The sequence below is a fragment of the Enhydra lutris genome, unplaced genomic scaffold (genome assembly GCF_002288905.1).
Source record: "Enhydra lutris kenyoni isolate GAN:26980312 unplaced genomic scaffold, ASM228890v2 scaffoldscaffold2, whole genome shotgun sequence".
Taxonomy (NCBI): Eukaryota; Metazoa; Chordata; class Mammalia; order Carnivora; family Mustelidae; genus Enhydra; species Enhydra lutris.
In genome coordinates this window covers 5,748,991-5,773,018 of record NW_019154086.1, presented here as the reverse complement: position 1 = coordinate 5,773,018, position 24,028 = coordinate 5,748,991, and the positions used below count along the sequence as shown (strand labels likewise).

The following is a 24,028-nucleotide window of genomic DNA, read 5'->3' as shown; positions in this document are numbered from 1 at the left end:
GAATGGAAACACAGCTTTCCACAGCCTTTCTGCCTCCTCAGCAAGTTCAGGGAGAAGTTGCCGCTTGAAGGACGACTAAGAAACCAACGTGAGCTTGCTGAGCCCTGCCAAGGGTTATGCTCTGAGAGCTGGAGGCCGTCTGTCTCCGTACAGAGGGACCTTTGTGTAAATTCTCTGGAATGGGAGCTCTTTCCCTTGGCCGCATCCGATCTCAACATAGGCAGGAAACCTGCAGCCTACTTCTTACGAGCGTCCATGAGGGAACTTGCAGGACTGGTGGGAAGAAAGGGGGATTTCTCCTTCAGTCTCAGAAAGTCCCACTCATGGCCTTCTGGGAATGTGGAGGTTGCCGTATGAGCCAACCACACCCTGGTGGGCCCTAAGTCCATTCAGAATTTTCTGATGGTGCTGGCTCTGTTGGGGTGTGTCCATTGTTGAAGCAGAGAGAATGTAGGGCAAGATGAAGATTTCTTCCTGATGGGTGGCTTTGCTTCCACTGGTTAGAGATGAGTGTGCCTGTGTGCATGTGTGTGCGTGTGTGTGTGTGTGTTTGTGTGTGTTACAGTCTCTTGTTTTCTCTCTTGGTTTAACTGGCATTTGGCGTATTGTTTAGTCTTTTGAACGGCTCTTCCTCCTCAGTGAAAAGAAGCTGCTCTTCTGGGGAGGGCCCATCATCATAGGCGCTTGATTCTTGTGAGTAATTTTAATCTAAAAGCAAAGAGGCATAAATGAATTAGTGGCATGCAAATCCCAGTAACTTACGAGGGAGTTGCAGAGGATGGAAGGAAGGCTAGCTTTGGGTTGGAAGGAGCCCCATGCAGAAGGACGACTGTCCTTGAACAGCTTCAAAATTGGCAACTGGACCCTAACTGGGCCTGGAGTTTGGCACTGCTGGAAGTGAGGGGCGGAAACACTGGGGAGAGACAGGTGTGAGCTTCCCACGTGGTGATCAGCTCGCACCTGTCTTGTGTCCTTGCTATTCATAGATTCTCAAAATGTCACAGCCGGAGGAGATCTCAGGGACCATCTCATTCAACCTCTCTGCAGGACAGATAAAGGAATGGAGGCCCAAGGCTCTAAATGAGCCTTGGATTAGCCTAAGGTCCCACAGAGAGGGAAGAACAGCTACAGTCTAGCTCTTAGACTCCTCACTTCCACTGCACCAGGCGGTGCACAGATATTAGCCAGTCAACTTCAAGTCAACCTAGAGGCTTTAGTCTGACATCTGACCCGAGCCACATCATGTGGAAGGTTTCAAGTGAGTCCCTTAGGTGTTTCCTCTTTTCTTAGCTTTCCAGGAAAAAACCAACTTTCTTTTTAAACGCTTCTTCTTCTTCTTCTTTTTTTAATTTTAGGTTTTACGAGTTTTTTTTCTCCTACAGACTTTAAGTCAGTTGGAAGTGAAAGACACTGGTGAATTCTCATTTTTGTCTTTCTTCCCAAACGTATCCTCAGGGCATGGCTTCAGAATGCTAAATCCCTGTTTGAATGTGGCCTGATGACACTGCACATTACTAGTCTGCATTATCAGTCCATCAGCATTTATCAAGTGTGACACATGTCCAGAGTAGGAAGATGATGTGGGAGCAAGGCACTCAGGATTCAAGGAACTGGGTTTGGGTCCCTGATCTCCTGCTTCTTTGCTGTGAGACTCTGGACGAATCATTTAACCTTCAAAGCCATGCTTGCTGAACTGTAAAATGAGGGTAGTAACATCTGTCCTGTTTTCCTCACAAAGTTGTTGTGAAGATCCAATGGAAGGCTGTCCATGAAAGCCTGCTGTGAACTGTGAAATGGAATGTAATGGTTAGTTGAGTAATTGTTATCTTACACTGGAGGTGAAGGAGAAAGATTTATGTCAAGAGAAGCCATCTATGAGCTCATTCTCGTGGTTTCTATGTCATTGGAAATGGCAGTGTGGCCACAGAGAACCAAAGAGGAACTCTTGAAGAGAGAGACCCATCCACAAGTTTGAATTAATATAGGGATAAACCAAGTGGGGTCAAAAAGAAGTTAGGTAAGGAAGGAGAAGAGTCTGAATGGAGCAACTGAGGAAGAGTTTTAAGAGCTAAAAGGAAGGGAAGGAGATGTACTGGTGAAAAGAGAAAGGGAAGGCACCAGGTGGAAGGGCCACATATGAACTGGTTGGGTTCAGGGCAAAGGATGAGAGATGAGGTCAGGGATGCAGGTGGGGTGGTTAGTCTAGGGTTTTCAAGGGAAGATGGCAGAGGCCGGGTTTAATATGAGGTCATGGGGAGCCATGATAACTTTTAAATTGGAGAATAAAGACATGATGAAGAAAAGAGTTCCAGGGAAATTATTCCACAGCTCTTGTCAGGGTAAGTTGGAGTGGGGGAGACTCTGGCTAAAAGGGTACTACGGCGAGCCAGGTTTAAATTTAGAAGTTCTCAGGATATGGAAAGAGAAGGATAAACCAAAAGACATTGTGGAGAATTAGCATAACTTGGGTGATGGAAGCTGCAAATGGCTCTTAATGTTGGTTTTCACCACCCAGGACCTCCAGAAGGGGAGGACATCTTTCTGTTTTGTGGCAGTCCCCAGAAGAGCAAACCAAGAATATATCAAGTACCATTTTGTGTTATGGGCCTTATCATGGGCATTATGTTTATTCCAGAATTCACAGAAGTAAGGCATAGACGAGGGACTCTGACGGAGCTTGTCTGTGTCATGTGATTGAGCACTAATGGACTAGAGTGACTTGTGGCACATGTCCTTGTGTTGTGGTGAGCCTTTTCTCATTCCTGGGCACCAGAGCCCCTGTGAGGAAAGACTCCATCTTCTTCATGACGCTACTCCCTGAACCAGCGCACGGCCTTTTGACAGCATGGGCCGTGGAAGTACTGATGGATGAGCACGACCCAGGAGAGAGAAAGGATGTCCTGGTAGTGGAGATGGCTATGTTTGGGACAGACAGGGGCAGCTGATATACTGCCTACATTTCCCGCTGATAGAGCCCATTTTTTGTTTTTTTTGGTTTTTTTTTTGGATGATGGAAGACCCTTACTTCTCCTTTTTCTTTCTCTAGCTGAGCAATTTATTTGCTTGTTAGCGCCTCCAGGGCAAAGAGGAGGAAGTGAAATTCAGATCTCCCATTTGGTTTTTCAGCAGTTTTGACAAAGGTCTTGATGGGATGGGGTAGGAGTTTGGAGATGCTGGCTAACATGAGCTTTTGATGTGGTTTATGGAGTCCAGAGCTATAGGTAACTGAAGGTAAGGAGTAGATTATATTTTTGAGTCAAAGAGATGTCAGTCTTTTATCCCCTTCTCCCCCATTTGGGAGAGGCTAACTAGTGGGTTAACTAGTTCAGAGCCCATTGGAGGAGGTAGCTGGACATGGTGGAGCTTGCCTTTTTAACCCCTGATGGAAAGACAACATCCCATATCTTTGTAATTAGAACCCAAATTTCTCTGCTAATTGGGCTGGTCAGGCAATTAACTGAGGTCTTTATGATTTTCTTAAAGACCTTTCAAGAGATTTACAACATTCTGGAACAAGCACTGAGAATAGCAGCCCCATTTTCTTAGTTCTCTGCTCTATGAGGGAGAGAACCCTCATAGGCTCTTGTGTGATAGCTCAAAATTCACAAAACCACTGCAGCATGTAATTTCCCTTTTAGAATGGAGTACATTTTAAAATTTTACTAGTGCTGAGTGTTGAGTTTGTTTTGGGGGCCATTTCCGGCAAATCAACACATTTTTATTACTCCAAGAGAAGCAATAGACTGAGGGACTCCTTCCTGAACGTTGCCCCCTCTGGGCAGATGACTCTGATGATGTCCCGCAAAATGGCCAGTAACTATAAGCGTGGACCCTTCCCAAGTCATTTGGGGAACACTCCTGCTTAAAGCAAGCCTCGGGGAGATGGGACAGCGCCTGTACAATCTTTTTAGGTCTTTGCTGTCTAAGTTCTTTGGATGGATGCCCTGCTTCACGAGAGGGTTTCTTGCCACCAGAGGCTTTCAGATATAGCTGGACAGTTGGGTTTGCCAGTGGTGGAGGAGAAATCTGGGATTTATTGATAAGTCAGGGAATTTGACTAGATTATTTGTTCTCCAGGTATGGTCCCTACACCAACAGAATCAGCATCTCTTGGGAACTTGTCAGAAAGGCAGATTCTTATGCATCCAGAATTACTGAATCAGAAACCCAGCAACCCGTATTTTAAAAGCCTTTCAGGTTATTTGGATACACACTTAAGTTTGGGATTCACTGGACTAGATAAATGGAATCCCTTTCCACTTTGAGATCCTAACTGCAGGGGAATATTCTTAATTTTAAGCCTCAAATTATACTGCCTAGCTGATGATAAAACATGAAAAGTCATCTGACTGTGCTGTAAGCATAAGGCAAGTTTTCTTAATAATACAATTCTTATATACATAAATTTATAGGTATAAAAAATATGCCCCTTTTTGAGAATTTGGGAAATAAGGAAAAATTTAAAAAATCACCTAGAGGTAACTGCAGTTAACTTTTAGGTATTTATATATATTTTTTGGTTTATTTGTATGTTTATATGTTTTTAATACCTTGAAATCAGCTTCTTCTTTTTTTTTTTTTTTAAGATTTTATTTATTTATTTGACAGACAGAGATCACAAGTAGGCAGAGAGGCAGGCAGAGAGAGAGAGAGGAGGAAGCAGGCTCCCTGCTAAGCAGAGAGCCTGATGCGGGACTCGATCTCAGGACCCTGGGATCATGACCTGAGCCAAAGGCAGAGGCTTTAACCCACTGAGCCACCCAGGTGCCCTGAAATCAGCTTCTTAATCTGTTTTCTGATTAATATGTTTTCATTAGTGTTCTTTTATAAATGTTTCTGATGTCATTAGTTATTAATTAACATGGTTTTCAATGACAGAAAATTATTCTATTTGATGAATCTCACATAGCTTACTTAACCCTTTCCTTAAATGTTGGGTTTTTCTGCCATTTTTTTCACTGATAACCTATATTTTATTTAAAATAAATTTCTAAAAGAACAATGAACAAAATTTTAAGGGTCAAAGGAAATGAACTGGATCAATGTATATTAATATTTGTAAGGTTCTTCTTGATATATGGCTCCCACTGTTTTCCAGAATGGCTTTCTGGTTGTACCTTTTTTTTTTTTTTTTAAAGACTTACTTATTTGAGAGAGAGAGAGCAAGAGAGCAAGTACGCATACACATGCGAGTTGTGGGAGGGGCAGAGGGAAAGAATACCAAGCAGACTTCCTGCTGAGCGCAGAGCCGCAGGTGGGACCCCGGAATCAGGACCTGAGATCACGACCATAGCCGAAATCAAGGGTCGGAGGCTCAACTGACTAAGCCATCCAGGTGCCCCTCTGGTTTATACTCTTATCTCATCACTTATACACCTCGACGGCAATGAATATTATTTTAAAAAGGAAAAGAAATTATGCTACTTTGACAAGTGAAACATGGCATGGTTTTCTCACGATTTCAATCTGAAATTCTTTCCCCCTTTTTCCTTAACTTAAGATATTAAGTAGTATTTCATGGCTTTGGATGTCCATAGTATTACTTCGGTGAACTGTCTGCTCACTATTGCATTGTTGCCTCTTCTCCTGGTTTCTAAGAGCTCTTTAGACACTGTGGGAATGAACCTGATCTGAGATAGCTGTTGCACACATCTTGACCTTGGCCTTTACAATTTCTACATTGACTCTTGACTTGTAGACTTCAACGTGCTAGCAGTCAAATGTGTCACCTTTTTCTCAGAAAGTCCATGCTCACAGTGTGATTATAGTCATCTATGTTCTCCCCTAGGTAGTCCTAATTTTTAATTAATTAATTGTTAAATAATTCATTTCTGATTTTGTTTTTGGAGTATAGTTGGAGGTAAGAGGTTTCGGTATATAATGACATTTTCCCAAATTGGCAATTTCTTTGATACTCTATATTAAAGAGCCCATTCTTTTCAAATTAACTTATGTTCTTTCTTCTTTTTTAATAGGCTTTATATATACTAGGATTTCTTAGGGCTTTCTTCTGTACTACTGATTTATTTATTCAATATCATGCCAAGTATTGTGGCTCTCTATTTTAATACCTTGTGGCAAGTCCTTCCTCACAGCTCTTTCATAAAACACCTTAACTATTGTATTGTTTTGTCAAGTTAAAAAAAAATAATTGCATTGGGTTTTTGGTTGGGATCCCTATTTAGAAACATGGGATGTTTTAAAATTCAAATATATCTATATATATATTTTTTATATTGGTTAAGTCTTATTAGTTTAAATTTTTTCTTCACAATTCAGTTTAATATTTTGGTTTTGATTGCTCCTATTATGATACTTTAATTTTTTCTATTATCTTCTTCTGATTAGTTAGTGCTGAAATATACAAAGGCTATTAACTTCTATCTTTCTATAGAGCTTCACTGAAATAATTTAATCTTTGGAGTTTTCAGTTGATTCCATTAGCTTTCTATATACATAATCATAGTATCTGCAAATAATGACAATTTTGACTCTTTTCCAAATGGCTACATTTTTTTTCTGTGTTGTTTATATGGCATTGGCTAAAACTTACAAATGGTATTAGCGTACAGGTCTCACCCAGGATTTTAATGAGAATTCTGTTAGTTTTTTAGTATTAAATAAAATATTTATTATTTGCTTAGGATACTTTTTTTTTCTTATTTTGAGGGATATTTTGAGTATTTTTCTGGTCTTAGTGTCCTAAGAGTTTTTTTCTTTAAAAATCACAATTTTGGGGTGCCAGGGTGGCTCCGTCAGTTAAGTGTCTCATTCTTGGTTTCTGCTCAGGTCATGATCTGAGGGTCATGAGGCTGAATCCCGTGTCAGGCTCCACACCCAATGGGGAGTCTGCTGGTGATTCTCTCTCTCTCTCCCTGTGCCCATCTTCCTACTCTCAAAATAAATAAATAAAATCTTAAAAAAAAAAAATAGGAGCACCTGGGTGGCTCAGCCAGTTAAGCATCAGACTCCTGATTTCACCTCAGGTCATGATTTCTGGGTTGTGAACTGAGGCCTGAGTTAGGCTCCATGTTCAGCATGGAGTCTGCTTGAGACTCTCTTCCTCTCCCTCTCTCCCTGCTCATGCTTTATCTCTCCAAAATAAATGAACAAATCTTTTAAAAAATCATAATTTCTGTTCAGTTTTTGTAGCTGTCCTAATTTCATGAAATGGATCAGGTGGCTTCCTTTTTTTGTTTATAATTCAGAAGAGTTTAGATGAATATTTATTTCCCAATAGTATGGAAGAACTCACCAGTATGACCATCTGTTTTAAGATCATTTTGGATGTAATTTCTTGAAGGTATTTTCTCTTTCATTAGAAGTTAGCTAGAATTTTCATGAGATGGTCAAATTTATTAGAATCAAGATATGTCTTATAATTAAATGAAACCATCACATTTATACTTATATTTTATTACAGTATATATTTTATATTTTAAGGTCTCTGATCTTTATTTTTTTGTTTTTAAAATTAGGCTTTTAAATATTTGACATGTTTAAAGAACAGGTTCTCGATTTTCCTGCTTCCTAATTATGTAATTTCTTCCTTAGCCTTACCATTTTCTTTCTTCTGCTTCTCCTCAGTTTGTTTTACTGTTGTTCTTCTAATTTTGCGATTATTCATTATATGTTTCCCCTTTTTAAATGATGAAAGTATATGACACTTTGAATTTACTTCCAAATACAGTTCAGGCTATATTCTGCAGTTTTTCAATAAGAACCTTCTGATTTTTATTATTTTTGGAATAGTCTGTGATGGTGGTTTTGATCTCCCTTTGGATCTACTGTTCTTTAGGAGATTTAAAAACCTCCAAGTGATTGGATTCTGCTTGTTTATTCATTTAACCTTCTACTATTAATTTCTGGGTTTGTTGCCTTATGATCAAATAAAATAACCTTTATGATTTTTCCCTCTGGCTTTATATAGATTTTCTTCTTTGTGAACTAGTTTAAGATCTATTTTAGTAAATACACTCTGGATCCTTGAAAAAAACTGAGATATTTAATTTGTTTATAGGCTATAGAGTTATCTTATCCATGTTGTGATTTTGTTTATTTTTGCTTCTTGACCTCAAAGGCAGAAAGAAATATTTTAAAGCCTCTCAATACTTGTATCTCTGTCAACTTCGTCTTTTGTATCTATTTTTTTCCTTGGAATATATATTCATCCTGTTTTTCCCAGTATATATTTTGATTCTGTTATTGCACACCTATAATTTTATGACTACAACATCTCAGAAATGAGTGTACCTTTTATCAAATGAAAAGTGACCTTCTTATTCCACTCCATGCTTTTGGCATGTTGGAAGGTTAGTTTGCCTAAAATTAATATAATTAATCATATCATTTTTTACTTTTGATTTCTCTATGCTTGATAAAAGATAAAATAAAAAGATATATATGTCCTTTTGCTTCTCTTACAAGAAACACATCATTGGATTTTAATTTTTAAAATTAGCCTTAAGAGGTTAGCCTTAACCTCTTTCATCTTACCTGAACATTTTTATTTAAAGTTTGTTTGTTATTGTTAGGGTGGTGTACGGAATTGTTGAATCACTATATTGTACAGCTGAAACTAATATAACATTGTATGTTACCTAACTGGAATTAAAATGAAAACTTGAAAAAATTAAAATGTTTGCTTGTGATTTGCTTTCTATCTGGTTTGACATTGATAGGGTTCATGAAATTTAAAGCCTCCAAGATTTGAAAGGTGTGTACCCTGTTTTTTATTTCACTAGTGATTATCTAATTATTCAAATTTTCTCCTGGTTTATGCTTTTTCATTATCAAAGTGAAGACAGACAATGAAAAATTTCACTATATTTTTACTATCCCCTCTTATTTTTAATTGTTAAAAATTATTTATTTTTTAAAATTTTTACTTATTTTTTAATTTTTTTTTTTTACTATGCCTCCCACATTCCTTCATTCTAATTTAACTGGTTTCAATTTTTACCAAAAGTTGTTTTGTGTGACGATGTCCTGTCATTAAGCCTTTCATTCAGAATTACTTCCCAGCTGATGTATGTCTTCAGGAAAATGTTTCAGGAAGGGTACTTTTGTTTTCACTATTGCGAGCTGAAGGTGACTTTCTGTTCTGCACTGAATTATGTCTCCCCCAAATTCCTACATGGAAGTTTTAACCCCCACTGCGACTATATTTGGACACAGGACCTTTAAGGGGTAATAAGGGCAGATAAAGTCAGAAAGATGGGGCCCTACACCATGAGGGCTGGCATCCTTATTATAAGAAGAGACACCAGGAGTGTGCACGCACAGAGAAAAAGCCATGTGAGGACACGGAGAGAAGGCAGCTGTCTGCAAGTGCGGAAGAGAAGCCATACCACGACAACCCCGCCAGCACATTGGTCTTAGACTTCAAGCGTCCAGGTGGGACAGTAATACATTTCCGTCATTGAAGACGCCCCATCTGATTTTCTGTGATGGGAGCCTGAGCAGACGCCTGTATCTTTACATGCGGCTATCCTCGGACTGTGTCTTAAGATCACTGGGTCACATCTCGTGTTTTCCCAGTGAACTGAAATCTCTGAAGGGTGGCCCGGAGAGAGGGTCAGGTTGGGGACAGGAGAAGCACTGGGCTGTTTCCAAAACCAAGTCCTTGCACAAAGAGAAATGGCAATCCAGTTTCCAGATCTTGCTGAGCCAGGTGGGAGAGGATTTGATTTCTTCCAGCCTTTTTTTAGAAGACAAGAGGAGTTTGGATAGATTTTTCTCAATTTAGCTCCATCAAAATTATAAGTAGTAGAAATTTCCTCCATCCTTTCTAATTCTAACAAAGTGGTAAGCTATTATTAGTTTTTGCTGTAGTGTGTTTTCATCTTTTTCTTAGTCTTCATAGAAGCCAGAAGATTGAGGTAAGGTTTTGCAGAAAAATCTCTGCTTTTGATACTCTTTATAGAAGTTGCCATCCCTAGAGTCTGTCTCTAGGGGCCAGTTTTATAATCTACAGAAGTCACATGGAACCAAGAGTGATGGAAACACATCTACGATTCAGGCCTGGTAGAAATCTCATGCAAACCCTTCCTCTAGTAGAAGAAAACTTGGTGTTCCGAGGGCTCAAAATAGCAGGTTCTTGAGATATTTGAATACTCCACAAGTGAGGGAGCTTAGAAACATTGCCTTTGCCTCTGGAGGTTTGCACAGTCACCACAGTACTGAAGGTGATATTAATGTAATGGCCCAGGGAGCCCCCTGGCCCCGAACACCGAGACAGTGTTTCTCTTCACTACCGAGTTTTTAGCTGGGTTTCTAGCTAAGCAGGAAGGACACCTGGCCCCGTCATTGTGCTAAATGGAGGGCTGCTGTAAGTATGGTAAGTCAGGGAAGGAGGATGTTCCCTTTCTTTTGTTTGCTCATTTGTTTAGCATTTACTCACTGTTCAGCAAGTATCATTGTGCCCCTGTTCCATACAAGGCACAGCGCTGGGTGCTGAGCGAGAACTCAGCGTCTCCCCTTGCAGAGGGGAGTTCAGGTCCATGCCTTGGTGGTGAAGTGTGTGCGTGGGGCGGGGGGTATGCCCCCCCCCCCCCCCCCCACAATACCCCCTGGGCTCCCGGGGTCACAATGCCTGGGCAGAAATTACAGCGCCAGGGTACTGATTTGGCTTCTACACAGGAGATGCTTTCTAACAATTAGACTTATTCATCAACAGAGCAGATTTCCTTCTGGGGGGCCAAGTTCTTTGCCATTGCAATGACTCAAGAGGAGATGCCCAAGGATACTGCAGAGAAGTCTTGGAATTCGCCAGCTGTACGTGTGAGCGCTTCAGGGGACAGGTCTTTGTCTCATTGGGTTTGGGAACCTGTACCTCACAGTGCCTGGCAGAGAGTGGGTGTTCAGAAGTCTCAGCAGGGACGTGAATGGGTGGATGAATAAAGTGGAAGACAGGCGGCACTGGATGATTTCCCCAAACGTCAAGCAACTCTGAGAGTCAGCGGTTTCCCACTGCCAGTGCCCCGACGGGGGCCCAAGATAAAGCTTCTCACCCTTGGCCCAAAGATTGGCGACACTCACCGTGCAAGGGGGCTGCATCCAGGGCTCCCCGTCCACTTGCATTGGCAGCAGCTTGTTTGTCCTGCAATACCAAGCACCAAGAGAACACAGTGAACTCTGACGCTTCTGGAGTCCAAGAATTTTAGGGTGGTCCCCACAAAGGAGACAGAAGTGGGAGGACCTCCTCTGTCCACCTTGGAGTGGTTCCCTAAGACTCCCCTGAAGGGCTTGTTAAAAATAGATTTCTGAGCCCACCTCGGGAATTCTGACCAGCCAGTTCTTGGGGTCACAACTCAGGCTATGGGCAATTCTGTTGCTTTGGTGTTCAGACCCTACTTCGAGAAACACTGTCCTAGGTGAGCTGTGAGGAGGGAGGTCCACTGCTGGAAGTTTGGGAAACAGCGGCAACAGGGATGGCAACGCCAGTGCTGAGCAGACCCTCAGTCAACAACCAGCCGGAGGGCCTGCAGACTGTGCCAGAAACTCCACAGTGAAATGGGAAAGGTTATGAAATGGGAAAAGGCCTGGTTTCCCTGTTGACTGAGAGGTTGCACCATGTCAATGAAGTAATGTCTCTAACTTATGCAAGGTACTGCTCAGGTCTGAGTGTGTTTGCCTTGCCCCCGCTCCTAACTATCCTCTCATTCATGTCTTGAACAGCAGGGCACTCCGTGGTTGCATGGACTATGAACTTGGCTTAGCTGGGAAATGGGGTCATTGCGAATACCGTCCCCATGGTAGGAGGAGAGGAGAGAAGACAGTGTTGCTTTCTCATTGGGGACAAGGCTTCTCTGCCATACGGATTCTTAGAAGGAGAGAGATGAGGTCTTTAGACTTCCTTCTGGGGAAGAGCTGTGAATTTGTTCTCTATTGCCTTTGGGAGAAAAGGAAAGTCCTTTCGGAAGCTTCTGGTCCGGGCGAGCAGGGAACAAACCGTTGCCACCCACTGGCTGGGAAGCTGTCACCTGAGTTTGGCATCTGCCCTGCTTTTGAAATGATAAAACAAGGGACACGGGCTGTTTCAATGTCGATCACTGTCTGACTCATCTTGAGAATATTTAATAATAAAAAATAATAAATCTAATAATAAAACCCATCATAAGAGGAGAGAGTGGCATTTTGGTTCTTGGGGCTGAGGGGGGTGTCTGGGAAATGCCCAGGAGGATGGGGATCTTGGCTCACCCCCTCTGTTCCATCTGAAAATAGGTCTACTGAATGTGAAGAAAAAGTCCTCCCTCTTCCACGTGGCTTTTTTGATTCTCCAAGGACTAAGACGTTATGTTCTCCTGATCTGTGTCAGCTATGGCTTGGCCGTGCAAACAGACTGGACCTACTCAGTGCCAGAGTCATGGAGGATAGACAAGGAAGAGAGTATGGAGATTAATGTGGAAACAGGCGCCCAGCACAACAGCCCAGAGAGAAAACAAGCAAAGCGCTGAGTAATAATGGAAAAGACAAAGAAGATATAGGGAGGGAATGAAGAAACGGGTTAGTGGGATAGACTTCAGCTAAGGGATGTCAGGGAACCAGCTCTGGGGATCTTTCTGAAAGATACTGGTTAGTGCCAAGAGCAGCACTTTCTTAAAAGTGTGCTGAGGACACTCACCCAAGGGGTTTCGGGAGGAAAGAGTTCTGTGGTCAAATACCTTTGGGAAGTCTGCATACTCTGGCCCTTCCAGGAGATCCCTAAGGCACACTAAAAGCTTTGAACTGTAAAAATTGAATGGGGGAAAAGGAAGGGAATAAAGACTTCTCAAATAACCAGGTGGAGAAGAATCTGATGAGTTTTATTGACTAAACAGAAGCAACCCAAATCAGAGGATGCCCTCTCTTAGACTGAATTTGTTCCAGCAGCCTGTAGTGACAGACCTGTGACGGCCCCATCTTGCAGAAGCATCGCCCTCTTAGGCAATTATGACAGATGGGCTGATGTTGATGGTTTGGCTCTACAAAGGCACACAGGACATAGTATTTCTAAGGCCACTATCCAGGAAAGAGTGAGCAGAGAACCTGGTTTCTGTCACAGTGTGCTCCCTGGCATACATCTAGCATCTTAATTTGTGAAGATAAGAAAGGCAACACTGAGCAGAGGCTCGTAGGGGGAGGGAGGGAAAACTGAAAAGGAAGAAATCAGAGAGGGAGACAAACCATTAGAGACTGTTATCTATAGGGAACAAACTGAGGGTTGCTGGAGGGGAGGTGGGTGGGGGGATAGGATAACTGGGGGATGGGCATTAAGGAGGGCACGTGATGTGATGAGCACCGGGTGTCACACACAACTGATTAATAACTGAGCTCCACATCTGAAATGAATGAGGTACTATATATTGGTTAACTGAATTTTAAAAGAAAAGAAAAGGCAAGGAGTTGAACCTCTGGTTCTCTGGACCTCATAATCTTATACTATTTAGAGAACTTCACCAATTCATTACAAGGGAATAACAAACAGGTCATGGTGGACCCTTCAGTTGATGTCTTGGATGGTTGCATTATACCTGGTTTGGGAAACTAAATGTCTCTAAAGATACTCTTTATAAAAGTTAATCAGGCTTCTGTCCTGCACTTTGCCTGCACTGAAATCCAAAGATGGCTCCCTAATCCTTTTCCGTAAGAACACTGAGGGGGAAGAAGACCTGGAGGCTGCTGGGTAATGAGGAAACATACCTGATGGTGACAGAGGAGCACTGGGCTAGCCTCCTGCCCGCACTCTTCAGGCCAGTGTAGATCTGCCCCATCTCCATGGCTCCCTCTAGCCCCACCACTTCAAGGAGCTGGTCACTGAGGTCTGCAGAGTGAGACAAACAGAAGCAGTGCATACACATCTCTCTGTTCCTCAGGCTGGTTTTGGTCAGAAATCCAGATCTGTCAATGATACCCTTTCATCTCCCACCAAACAGCATTTTCAAACTAATTATGAATACGGAATTTCCCCCAAAGGTCAATACATGTACTTTTCATGAACAGAAACCCAATTCTAACGAAAAAAAGTTTTCATTCAGAACATTAATATGCATCCAATGAATAGGTTGGCAATTCTAGAAGCTTCTTCAAATGGAGAGTAACAAATGATGAACCAGCTATTTCCGAAATGATTTTCAACCCCCTCCCCCCACCTCCCCACCAGTGCAGCTAAAGACACATGGGTTTGTGTTTAGGATAGGAAGTGATGGTGACAGAAGTCCTTTCTCTGTAGCTGGTTCAAGTTTCTTTTCTCTGAATGTCGGAACAACATCACGGCCCTACTGAGGATGACGGATGGTCAATTAACCTCAAATTTGGCCTGTGGGAAGCCAGTGGTGAGCCAACCTCTTTCAGGACACCAGGTGCCTCATCTGAGCCAAGGAAGAGAGTATTTCACCTCCACCAGATTATTCTGGGTCCACAGTAGAGAAAGTGGGACAGAAAATATGAGTCTCAGGCTCAGAGTCCCATAGGCTCAAAGGTCTCTCACAGTGGCAGTTCCTCCTGATTCAGCACCTGGAAGATATCTTTTGTTCAGAGTTCCTGAGGGCTGCCCTTGCCCGGTTTCTTGTGAAATGGCAGGATCAAGGTTTGATGCTGGGAACAAGACTCACTTTTACCACACAACTTAAGTAGTTAAAACAGAAACAAAACAAAAAGGCGGATTCTTTAAAGCTTCCTTTTTTTTTTTTTTTTTTTTTTTTTGGCCTACTAAGGCAAAGGTACTTTTCTCCCAGATTGTACCTAGTCACTAACATCCTACTAATATCCCCAAACAAGAAAGTTAATGCTTTTATTTATTTAATAGACGGTTTTTGTCAAAGGTGCCTCTTGGTTATAGCGTAATGGTGTTTGTTAAGATTGCCAAGGAGATATTTGGGCTTGTCTTTACTTTTTTGTTTAGAAGACTATTGTTTAAAAACATTGTCTTGATGGACATATTTCTAATGAAGAGTTAAGCAGACCATGGGGCTGACCACAAATGTGTCAACACTGCTCCAATCCAACCTCCTGATGATCACTGATGGACAGCAGCTGCCAACAAATAGTGCTCGCTGGTCTTCCTGTGACAGACACAGAAGCTTTCCCTTCTATTTTCCATTTCAACCCACACTCCCATACTCCTTCTCCTCCCCTCCTTCTCTCCTCCCCTTTCTCCTTCTCCTTCTTCTTCTTCTTCCTCCTCCTCCCTCTCCTCCCCCCCCCCTTCCCCCCCCCCCTCCTTCCTCCTCCCCCCCCTCTTCTTCTTCTTCTTCTTTCTCCTGCTCCTCCCCCCACTCCCCCTCCCCCTTCTTGTTTTCTTCTCCTTCCTTTTCTTCTTCTCCTCCTCCTCCTCCTTCTCCTCCTCCTCCTCCTTTTTCTTCTTCTTCTTCTTCACCTTCTCCTTCTTTTTTTTTTTCCGTATCTATGAAGAGATACTGTCTCCTCTGTCTCTTAAACTCTCTTAAACTCTCCATCTCATTTGGTCTTGGACCAAGAGGCCGTGAAAGAGCAGTGTTTGTTTAGGAAAACGCTCCAGGCTCTCTTAAAGAGTTTGGCTCCAATGAACAATGAATATCTAAACCTCTAGTCATTTAATTAGTTCCCTTCTTACCAAAGAGCATTAAATAACCATTGGGTAGTCTTAGCTTACTGTCCCATTTTAACAGTGTCTGTGAAATCAGCACAGGTTATGAATGAGAGAGGAGTGAGGAAGGGAGGAAGGAGGAGGAGGGAGGAGAGAAACAGAGGAGTGTATCTAGGGGTAAGGAAGGTGGGGGAGTTATACTGGGGTAGGAGGAAAAAGAAGCAGAACTTTTCAGAGGTTCCCCTAATGGCAGAAAGACAGATGTCTTGTAAAATGTTGCTCTTTGTACCAGGCTTCAGTATTTGACAGTGCTGTTATAGTTCAGTGTTTTCCCTCCTTGAAACATTTCCTGGTAACAAAATGTTCTAAGAAGCAGGGGACTTAATAGACTCAAGTGTTTCAGCTTTTACAATGTCTTGGTCTTTTAACAAATTTTCCTGTTGAATGGCTTTAAGTTGTTATCACTTCCCACACATTACCTTGCAGCTATCACTTCCCACACATTACCTTGCTTCCTGGCTCTAGAAGAGAAGTAATGAAGGCTGATCTCATCCACATGGTGGGTGGGTGGGGGGCAGAGGCTTACACACATGTGGGACTGAGGAGATAAATGCAGGGTAAGGGGCTAGGATATACTGGTATGCTTTTTGCCGTTCTGCTTTTGAATTTGTACTCTGAATCTTCTCTGGCATAAAGAGGCTAGGATGACCCTTGTCTACTTCTGGAGGAATACTTGACTGCTCTTCTATTTCTCCACCATTGCCTAGCTGATCTTTCTTTCCTTTTCTTACAATGCCTCCCATGAGATTCTGAGATAAGGAAATCTATTTCATGTTGTTTCCCAAACTTATGGGACCACAAGTCTTTTCTTTTGTGTGATACCCATAAACAGTTCATGGTAGTTTTCTTTGATACACATTTTGGGATATTTTGACATCACTTAATTCCCTTTACTTCCTTTAGCACAGAGATACTTATGCATACATCAAATTTGGACTTAAAGTGAAAAAGAATAGAGTGAAAGTCAACATCCAAGCACACAGAACAATTAATATTTAGAGCTTAGAATCCAGGATCAGGACATCTGGTATACCAGGTGTCTGTTTTACCTGGTACCAGTGATTCAGAGTATGGTTTTGGCAATTCACATCACTTCCATATTGTCTCTCTTTACACTTTTCAACTCATTAGTATTTAAGCTGGAATGTTCATGTACCTTAGTAAAACAGGGATTCATTCATTCGTTCATTCATAAGTTACTGAGTAGCAACTGAGTGCCAGATAAGAACTGGGAATACAAAATGTTCTACTCTTGAAGGACTCTTGGTCAAGAGGGAGAAAATGTAGTAGGTGTAGAAAATGCTATAACTGAACTGTGAGAACAGGAGGCGTGAGTAAGTATGGGAGGGCTAAGTAAGGGAGGAAGATGTCACAGACCTTTAAAGAAAGTCTTAAAGGATAAATGCTGGGTTAAGAAGGAGAAGGGGCAAAGATGTTCCAGGGACAGAATGATATGTAGGGTTGGACGGTCACAGAATGCAGAAAGAAATTAATTTAGCAATAAATCACTTGGCAAGTTCTTTGAAAAATATTAAAAAAATTCTACATAAGGAGAATTATTGTCTAGAATGTTTTGTTTGTTTGTTTGTTTATTTGTTTTTGACCCCTATAGGAAGAGGATCGCTGAGCTGGGCACAAGTTTGCTGCAACCACTACAGTGAGGCCTTTCAGTTCTGCCCCTGGCAAAAATCCTTGTGTTTGTGGGCAGGGAACATTTAATATACACTCTCTAAGGAGGAAAAAAAGATGAAGAATGGGGAAATGGAAAAAAGGAGAATGTGGAAGCAAAGCAAGAACAGCAAGGATGGCAATAGCAGCTCCAATCTGGCCCGCTTGACTCAGCCCCCAGTATGGGATTTTATAAATGCAAATCCGCTCATGTCATCCTCATACCAAAAATCCTTCAGTGGCACCGATCATAACACCAGGTGCTGGCAAGGGAAGCTGAAATGTGTGTTCTTTCACACCTATGATGAAAGAGCAAATTGGCAAAAACTTTGACAATGGGAGTCTACAATTTTCATACTGTTGATTCATTAATTTCTTTTTTGGTACCAATCACAAGAAATCATTGACAGGATCTAAGTGCACACAAATATGAACACTGTTGTATTATTTATAGCAGTGACATCCCCCCTTCCTCATTTCCGTCTGTATGAGAATAAAGTATACAGTATCCATGACGATAGACTTTTGCGCTGTCATTAAGATATTTACAAAACTTCGAAAACATTAACTATGTCTATGACGTTAAGTGTGAAGGTGAGATACACACTTATTTATACACAGCATGTCCTGAGCTAAGTAAGAATATGCATAGGAGAAAAGGATAAATTCCCTTAATATCCTGACAGTGTTGAATTCTGGATCATTAGATTCGAGACCACTGTTATTTCCTACTTGATGCTTTTCTACATTTTTCATATTTTCTAGAAGTATGTATTAATGTTATAATTTAAAAGTCATTTAAAAAAAACCCTATCAACTGACTGCTCTTCATACCTGTAAACTTGATGTAAACTCCCTGGCTTGTTGCCCAAGGCAACAAGGCGTCTGTCAAGAGGTTGCATTTTCCTGACACTCTAGGGCTAGGTACCTGTGCCTGACATGGACAACAGCATGAAGTTTTCCAGGTAATCTCTCCTTTGTGCCTCTGTGTATGCCGTACCCCTGCTTGAAATGCCCACTTCCACTTTTACTTGTTCATCAAGACTCAGGTCAAGCGCCATCAACTTCACGAAGCCTCCTTGCACGCAGTTTGGTTTAGATCCTCAAACTTTTCCAGGTCGGTGTTGTCAAGGAAAGAACAAGGGCGTTGATGTCCTGATGGTGGGCAAGAGATGACTGTAACACTTGCTGTGGCACAGGGTCTAGTTTGAATAGGGAAGGAGATGAAGGACTAAAGGAAAGGGAGAAGGGAGTGAGAGGTGTAATGAGTTCTAGCAGGTGTTGTGAGCCAGTGGGAAGAGGAGGGTTGGGAGAGATGCGGTGAGCAGTGCTAGTACATTCCAAGTCCCTCCCATGGCCCCAGTGCTGGGCAGCTGAAGAAGAGGGAGGCGATGGGTGTTAGCGTCAAGGCGAAGTGAGGCTAGGTCAATGGTCACCATCCTTTGCTGCAGGTTACGGTTACCTGGAGAGTTTTTACCCATAACAATGCCCAGATTGCATCTATACCAGTTACATCAGAATATGTGGGCCTGGGAGCTAGGTGTCGGTGCTTGTTTTTAAAGATCCCCAGGCGATTCCAAAAGGCAGCACAGTTTGGGAACCGCTGGGCTGGGATGTTGGGTGGATCCCTTCTCAGAGTGTGGTCTTGTAGCAGCAGCACCAATATCACCCAGGAACTTGTTAGAAACACAAACACTCGGGCCCCGCCCCAGATCTACTGAATCAGAAACGCTGGGGGTTAGGCCCAGCAGTCTGTGTTCTGACAAGCCTTCTGGAAGATTCTGAGGCACGCTCAAGATTGAGAACCTGAGCCTTAGGCAATAGAACTGCCCAAAATATACAGCAGGAGTTGGAGTGAAAAAGATGATAAACAAGTTACTTCCTAATTACTTTGACCTAGGGCTTTTTCACTTGAAAATTAGGAGTTAGGAATAATAACCAAGTGTGGTTATGAGATCGAAATGGCAGAGCTGAATGCTAAAGTGTCTGGCATAGAGTGGGCACTAAAAATCTCTTAGTTTTACTTTCCTTTTCTGCCAGATTCAACCTGATAGCTCCCAGTCGTCCAGTTGGCTACCTTCCTAGAACTGTGCGTACAAATGTCCCCAAATGCCAGTATTCAGGCTAAAATTTTTAAAACATCTTCTGTGGTCCTCATAGTTTCACACTTTCACTCTTCCTTCTCTCTGCTTCTCCTACTTTGATCTCAATGGTCCCATTTTGCTTTTATCTTTTTAGTCCTGCCCACTGTCGGCAGGTGGGATTGGAGCTCGCTACTAACAGGTAAAGCTGGCAGAGCATTCATAGTGAAGGGGTATGTCTGATCTGTCCACTCCCTCCTTCAGGTCCTTCAGGGACCTTGGAAGCCCAAGGGACACGCATTCGAAGTTATCTGTAGCTGGCCCCGTTCCCTCCACAGGTGTCCTTTTGCTTAGATAACTCCTGTTTACCCTCCTGAGATACCCCAAGCGCCGTGCTTCTTCCTTGTCCTTTGCTCAGACAGTGGATCTCTGAGAAAGACAACTGTTTCTGAACATATCACTCTCCCAACTCCAGTGAGAGTTAGAAGTGGGGATGCTTTTGTTTTGTTTATCTTTGTAACCCTAGCAACTAGCCTACCTCTTGGCATACAGAAGGTTTCCAATAAATGTTGGTTGAATAATCTGAATAAGATACATGTTTTAGTGCCAAAGACATTAATAGGTTTGACCTGAAAGAGGAAAATGATAGTGAATAATAATAATAATGATAACTACTTGCCTAGATTGAACTTGGTAGCAGGCTTTCCATGAATTAATTTATTAATCTGCATATAACCGGTAATGATGACCCATTCTGGTTTTTGCCTCTCCCTCTCTCTTTAAAAAAGATTTTATTTGTTTATTTGAGAGAAAGAGAGCATGAGTGGGGTGCAGAAGCAGAGGGACAGGGAGAAGCAGACTCCCCACCAGGCAGGGAGGGCCCCGTGGGGCTAAGTCTCAGGACTCTGGCATTATGACCTGAGCTGAAGGCAGACGCTTAACCGACTGAGCTACCCATGTGCCCATTGCCTCTCACTCTTAATGCATAATTCTAATGACCATCCTCATCTTGGCTTCTGGTTCACACTAGTGAAAATTCAATCGTTTCAGATGCTAAGGAAGCTCGGGCTATATTAGTGGTGTGATTTGAACTCCTTGCTTGCCATACCATAGGGAAGCAAGGGAGATCCTGAGCCTAGCAGGATGCCTTGCTACTCTCAACCCCAATCCTATCTGTTTCCTCTTTAGTCAGTCATACTCCAGATTTAGGCTGAGAACAGCAATGGGCTAACCCAGGGAACCAAGCAACCCCCAATGGACGTGTGGAAACCCCATGTGACGGCACCCAGAGAGTTTCTGAACCATCCCACCATATTGCCCCACACCCTAGAACACCTGTGGGCACTGTCCCCTTACCTGGGTTCTAGCAGCATGGGTGAGCTGAGATGTGGGGCGTCCCTGCTTTGGGTTGGAGTCCTATCAGCTCAGTGGGGAGCACTGGTTAGCTGATGCTCACCTGAAGGTCTTCCTGGCAGGGGTATGTGTCTGACTAATTAGAAATGCAAAAAGGAATTTGTCCCTACTTGATAAATGGCCTCTGGTAGACAAATAAGGAGTCATAGTGCTCACGGCAGCTTCTGAGAAACTCTGTACGAGTTTAGGAGTTTAGGGCCAACAGCTTGTGTCCATATAGGGCAGGTTTTGCATCTTTCCTGAGTCTGTCAGTTGGCTAAGCCTGCCGTAACAAAATCCCATGAGGCTGGGGGGCTTGAAACTGCACAAATTTATTTTCTCACAGTTGCATTGGCTGGACAGCTAAGATCAAGGTGTTGTCAGGTTCAGTCTCTCCTGAGGCCTCTCTCCTTGGTCTGCATATGGCCACCTCCTGGCCACCTGTACACATGGCCTTTCCCTGAGGCTGTGTGTCCCTGGCATTTCTCCGCGAGTGTCCAAATCTCTTCTTAAAAGGACACCAGTGAGATTAGATTAGGGCCCACCCTCACGGCGTCATTCCGTCTTGATCACTTCTTCAAAGACCCTATCTCTGAACACAGTCACATTCTGAGGTAGAGGATAAGGGCTTCAACATATGAATTTTGGAGATGACAAAACTCCCCTCAGGTCCCTGCCCCATAACAGGCACAATAACAAAACCTACTTCGTAAGTTACTTTGAGGACAAAAGAGTTAAAGAATGTGAAGGTGTTCCATAAACAGCTATTAGAAATGTTCCTTATCCCTCTTCTAGGGAGAAGCTGACCTATACTGGAGGGGAGTAGCGGGTTGGTAGGCCTTCTTACGATCCTCAGAAGGAAAGGATGCAAGTGGAGCTCTGCCTTGTGGTGGGGCCAGGTTCAGTCCCCATGGTCCAGACAGGTGAGTGGCAGCTGGCAGGCCTCTCTCAGACTCGGCCTGCCAAGGCTGTGGCAGGTGTCACCTTGGGCTCCTTCTCCTGGGTCCAAATTTCCATGGAGATGGGCTAAGTGCCCTTGGAGGCTCAGGCACCCAGAGCCCCACAAAGCCAGGCACTGAGCAGACCGCCTCGGCTCCCCACTGGGTCTGGTCTGCACAGATGAAAGAATGCTCCAGGCTAAAGAGCTTCAAAGCCAACTCAGAAGCCTGGCATCCCCAAAATAGCCTGGGCACGGGGAGATGGAGAATCCCACAAGATTCTTTCTTGATTTTCTGGAGGGGAGGGGCTCTGGGCTTTCCTTGGGCACAAAAGGGTGAGTAAGGAAGGCTGTAACTGACAAACAGGATTTTCACCAGTTGCGTTCCCAGCTGGCCTCTCGGGTATCCCAACCACAGCTACCCAGAAGAATAACCCAGGACCAATGCTTTTCCTAGGGATCCAAGCTCAGTCACAGGATAGAGGCAGAGAGACCTTTGCCCACAAACCAAGCAGGCAGGAGGCCTTGTTCCTTGGCATTCTGCAAACCCAGTGTGAAGAATGTGCTCCTGAGATAAGCTGTGGGGCACAGAGCATGGGCCCTGGACAGACTTACATCAACTACTACTGCTTGGCACACACTAGTCTTAGCACCTTGGGAGAAGTCACTTTGCTTCCCTGAGTCTTATTTTAATTTTTTTTTTTTAAGTGGGCAACATGCACAGCATGGGGCTTGAATCCATGACCCTGAGCTGAGTCAGGGGTCAGATGCCCAACTGACTGAGCCATCCCGGTGCATCCTCCCCCACCCCAGTCTTTCTAATTATCTGGCAAATGGAGATATAATAACTCACTGGCAGGCTTATGGTGAGGTTTAGAAGTGAACCAATCAGGAGCCCTGCCCAGAAAGCCCTCAAGGACTAGTAGAAGTTATTGTGATTTTATGTTCCTTGGGAAGGGGTATCTCCAGCATATCCTGTCTTTGCGACACGGTAAGTGAGAGGCCCTCTGCAGGTGGTCATTAATGTGACCCAGACCAGGTGGTGCAGGAGGGGAAAAAAAGAGGGAAAAGAGGAGAGGGATGATGGGGGAGGGGTGGGTAGGAAAAGAGGGAGGAGAAGGTCAGGGAAGAATGAAATGCTGAGAAGAAAAGCAGACATAGCAGGATGGCCAGAGATACTGTGACCTTGAGCTTTTAGGATGACTGCCCCTCCTGGCAAATGTAGCATCCCTATTCCTACTTCTTTAAATATGAAGCAGGATGGAGGCTCAGCATTTTATTTGGAAATGGATTCCTTTAGTTCTTTTCCTTTCCCTGAATTCCTGTGTGTGTATGTGTGTGAGAGAGAGAGAGAGAGAGAGAGAGAGAAAGAGAAAGAGAGATACAATCCCACAGTGATCCATTGTTCCTGGGCTGAGCAAGGAGAGAGTTGAGGAGGATCTGGAGATATTTCAGGCATGGTTTTGATGCCCTGGTCTAGCTAGGCACCTCCTTTTAGGGACGTTTCCTTTGTGCCCTGCTGTTGTTACACTGGCTTGCAGGTTTCTTCTACTCCCCAGTGTCTGTAAAGCCCCATAAGAGAGGGTATTGAGTGGTCTCTGCCTCTGGATAATCCAGATGGCAACAGGTAGGAAGGAGAAACAGCCCAAAACCTCTGTGTTCTGAAGAGGAGAGGCTGTAGGGTTGGAGGGAAAGGGAATGTGTTGATCTAGCAGGTAGGAGCTGGGATTTTTGTCTCTGCTCTGGCTGTCTAGTTGAGTAACCCCAGGCAAGTCACGTTCTTCCTCAAGGCCTCCATTCTCCCTGACTTGGGTGGGGGCAATCTAACCTTCGAGTCTGTCTGAGCTGTTCCCACAGAAGTAGAGACCAGATTGCCTGACTGTCTGGGTCAAGTGCAGACTAGCAGCAACCCTTACCATTCCTTACACTGCGCAGAAGACAGAACATTCTGTGCAACCCTACACTGAGGCAAGAGAAAGAGCAAGGGTGGGTTCACCATGGCCATTGTTGTTGGCTCCTGAAAGCCTTCTGTGTGGTGAAGTGGGGAGGAAAGAGTGGGGCCTCCATTCTGTGTGACTTTCTGTTCCTGGGTTGGGCAGGGCTCTGACGAAAGCTCTGTCTTTTGTGAAAGGGGGGCTTCTAATCCCCTCTATGCCCAAGGGTCAGGTGTTTGAGGAGGAGAGATGCAGTGTGCTGGGGAAGTCATGTGGCAGGAAATTTCTCAGGAAGAAATGGCCTCCTGGAAATGGCTCTGAAGTGAGGGCCTGACATCATTATGCCTCCAAGAAAAACCAAGAGTGAGAATGTCTTAGAAGGCCTGGGAGGCAGTGGAGATACGGGGAA

General features: G+C 43.4%; 1 protein-coding gene across 2 annotated transcripts in view; it reads right to left on the bottom strand.

Annotated features, from left to right (window-relative positions):
* Positions 1-308: 308 nt before the first annotated feature.
* Positions 309-24,028, bottom strand: part of LOC111148844 (diacylglycerol kinase gamma) — a 159,471-nt gene continuing 135,751 nt past the window's right edge. For both annotated transcript variants that reach the window (XM_022505659.1, XM_022505660.1), the window contains 3 exons: positions 13,684-13,804; positions 11,041-11,101; positions 309-708 (listed from right to left, as the gene is read on the bottom strand). In XM_022505659.1, coding sequence (XP_022361367.1) covers positions 610-708; positions 11,041-11,101; positions 13,684-13,804 — 281 coding nt within the window. In that variant the 3' untranslated portion in view covers positions 309-609. The remainder of the gene's footprint in view (positions 709-11,040; positions 11,102-13,683; positions 13,805-24,028) is intronic.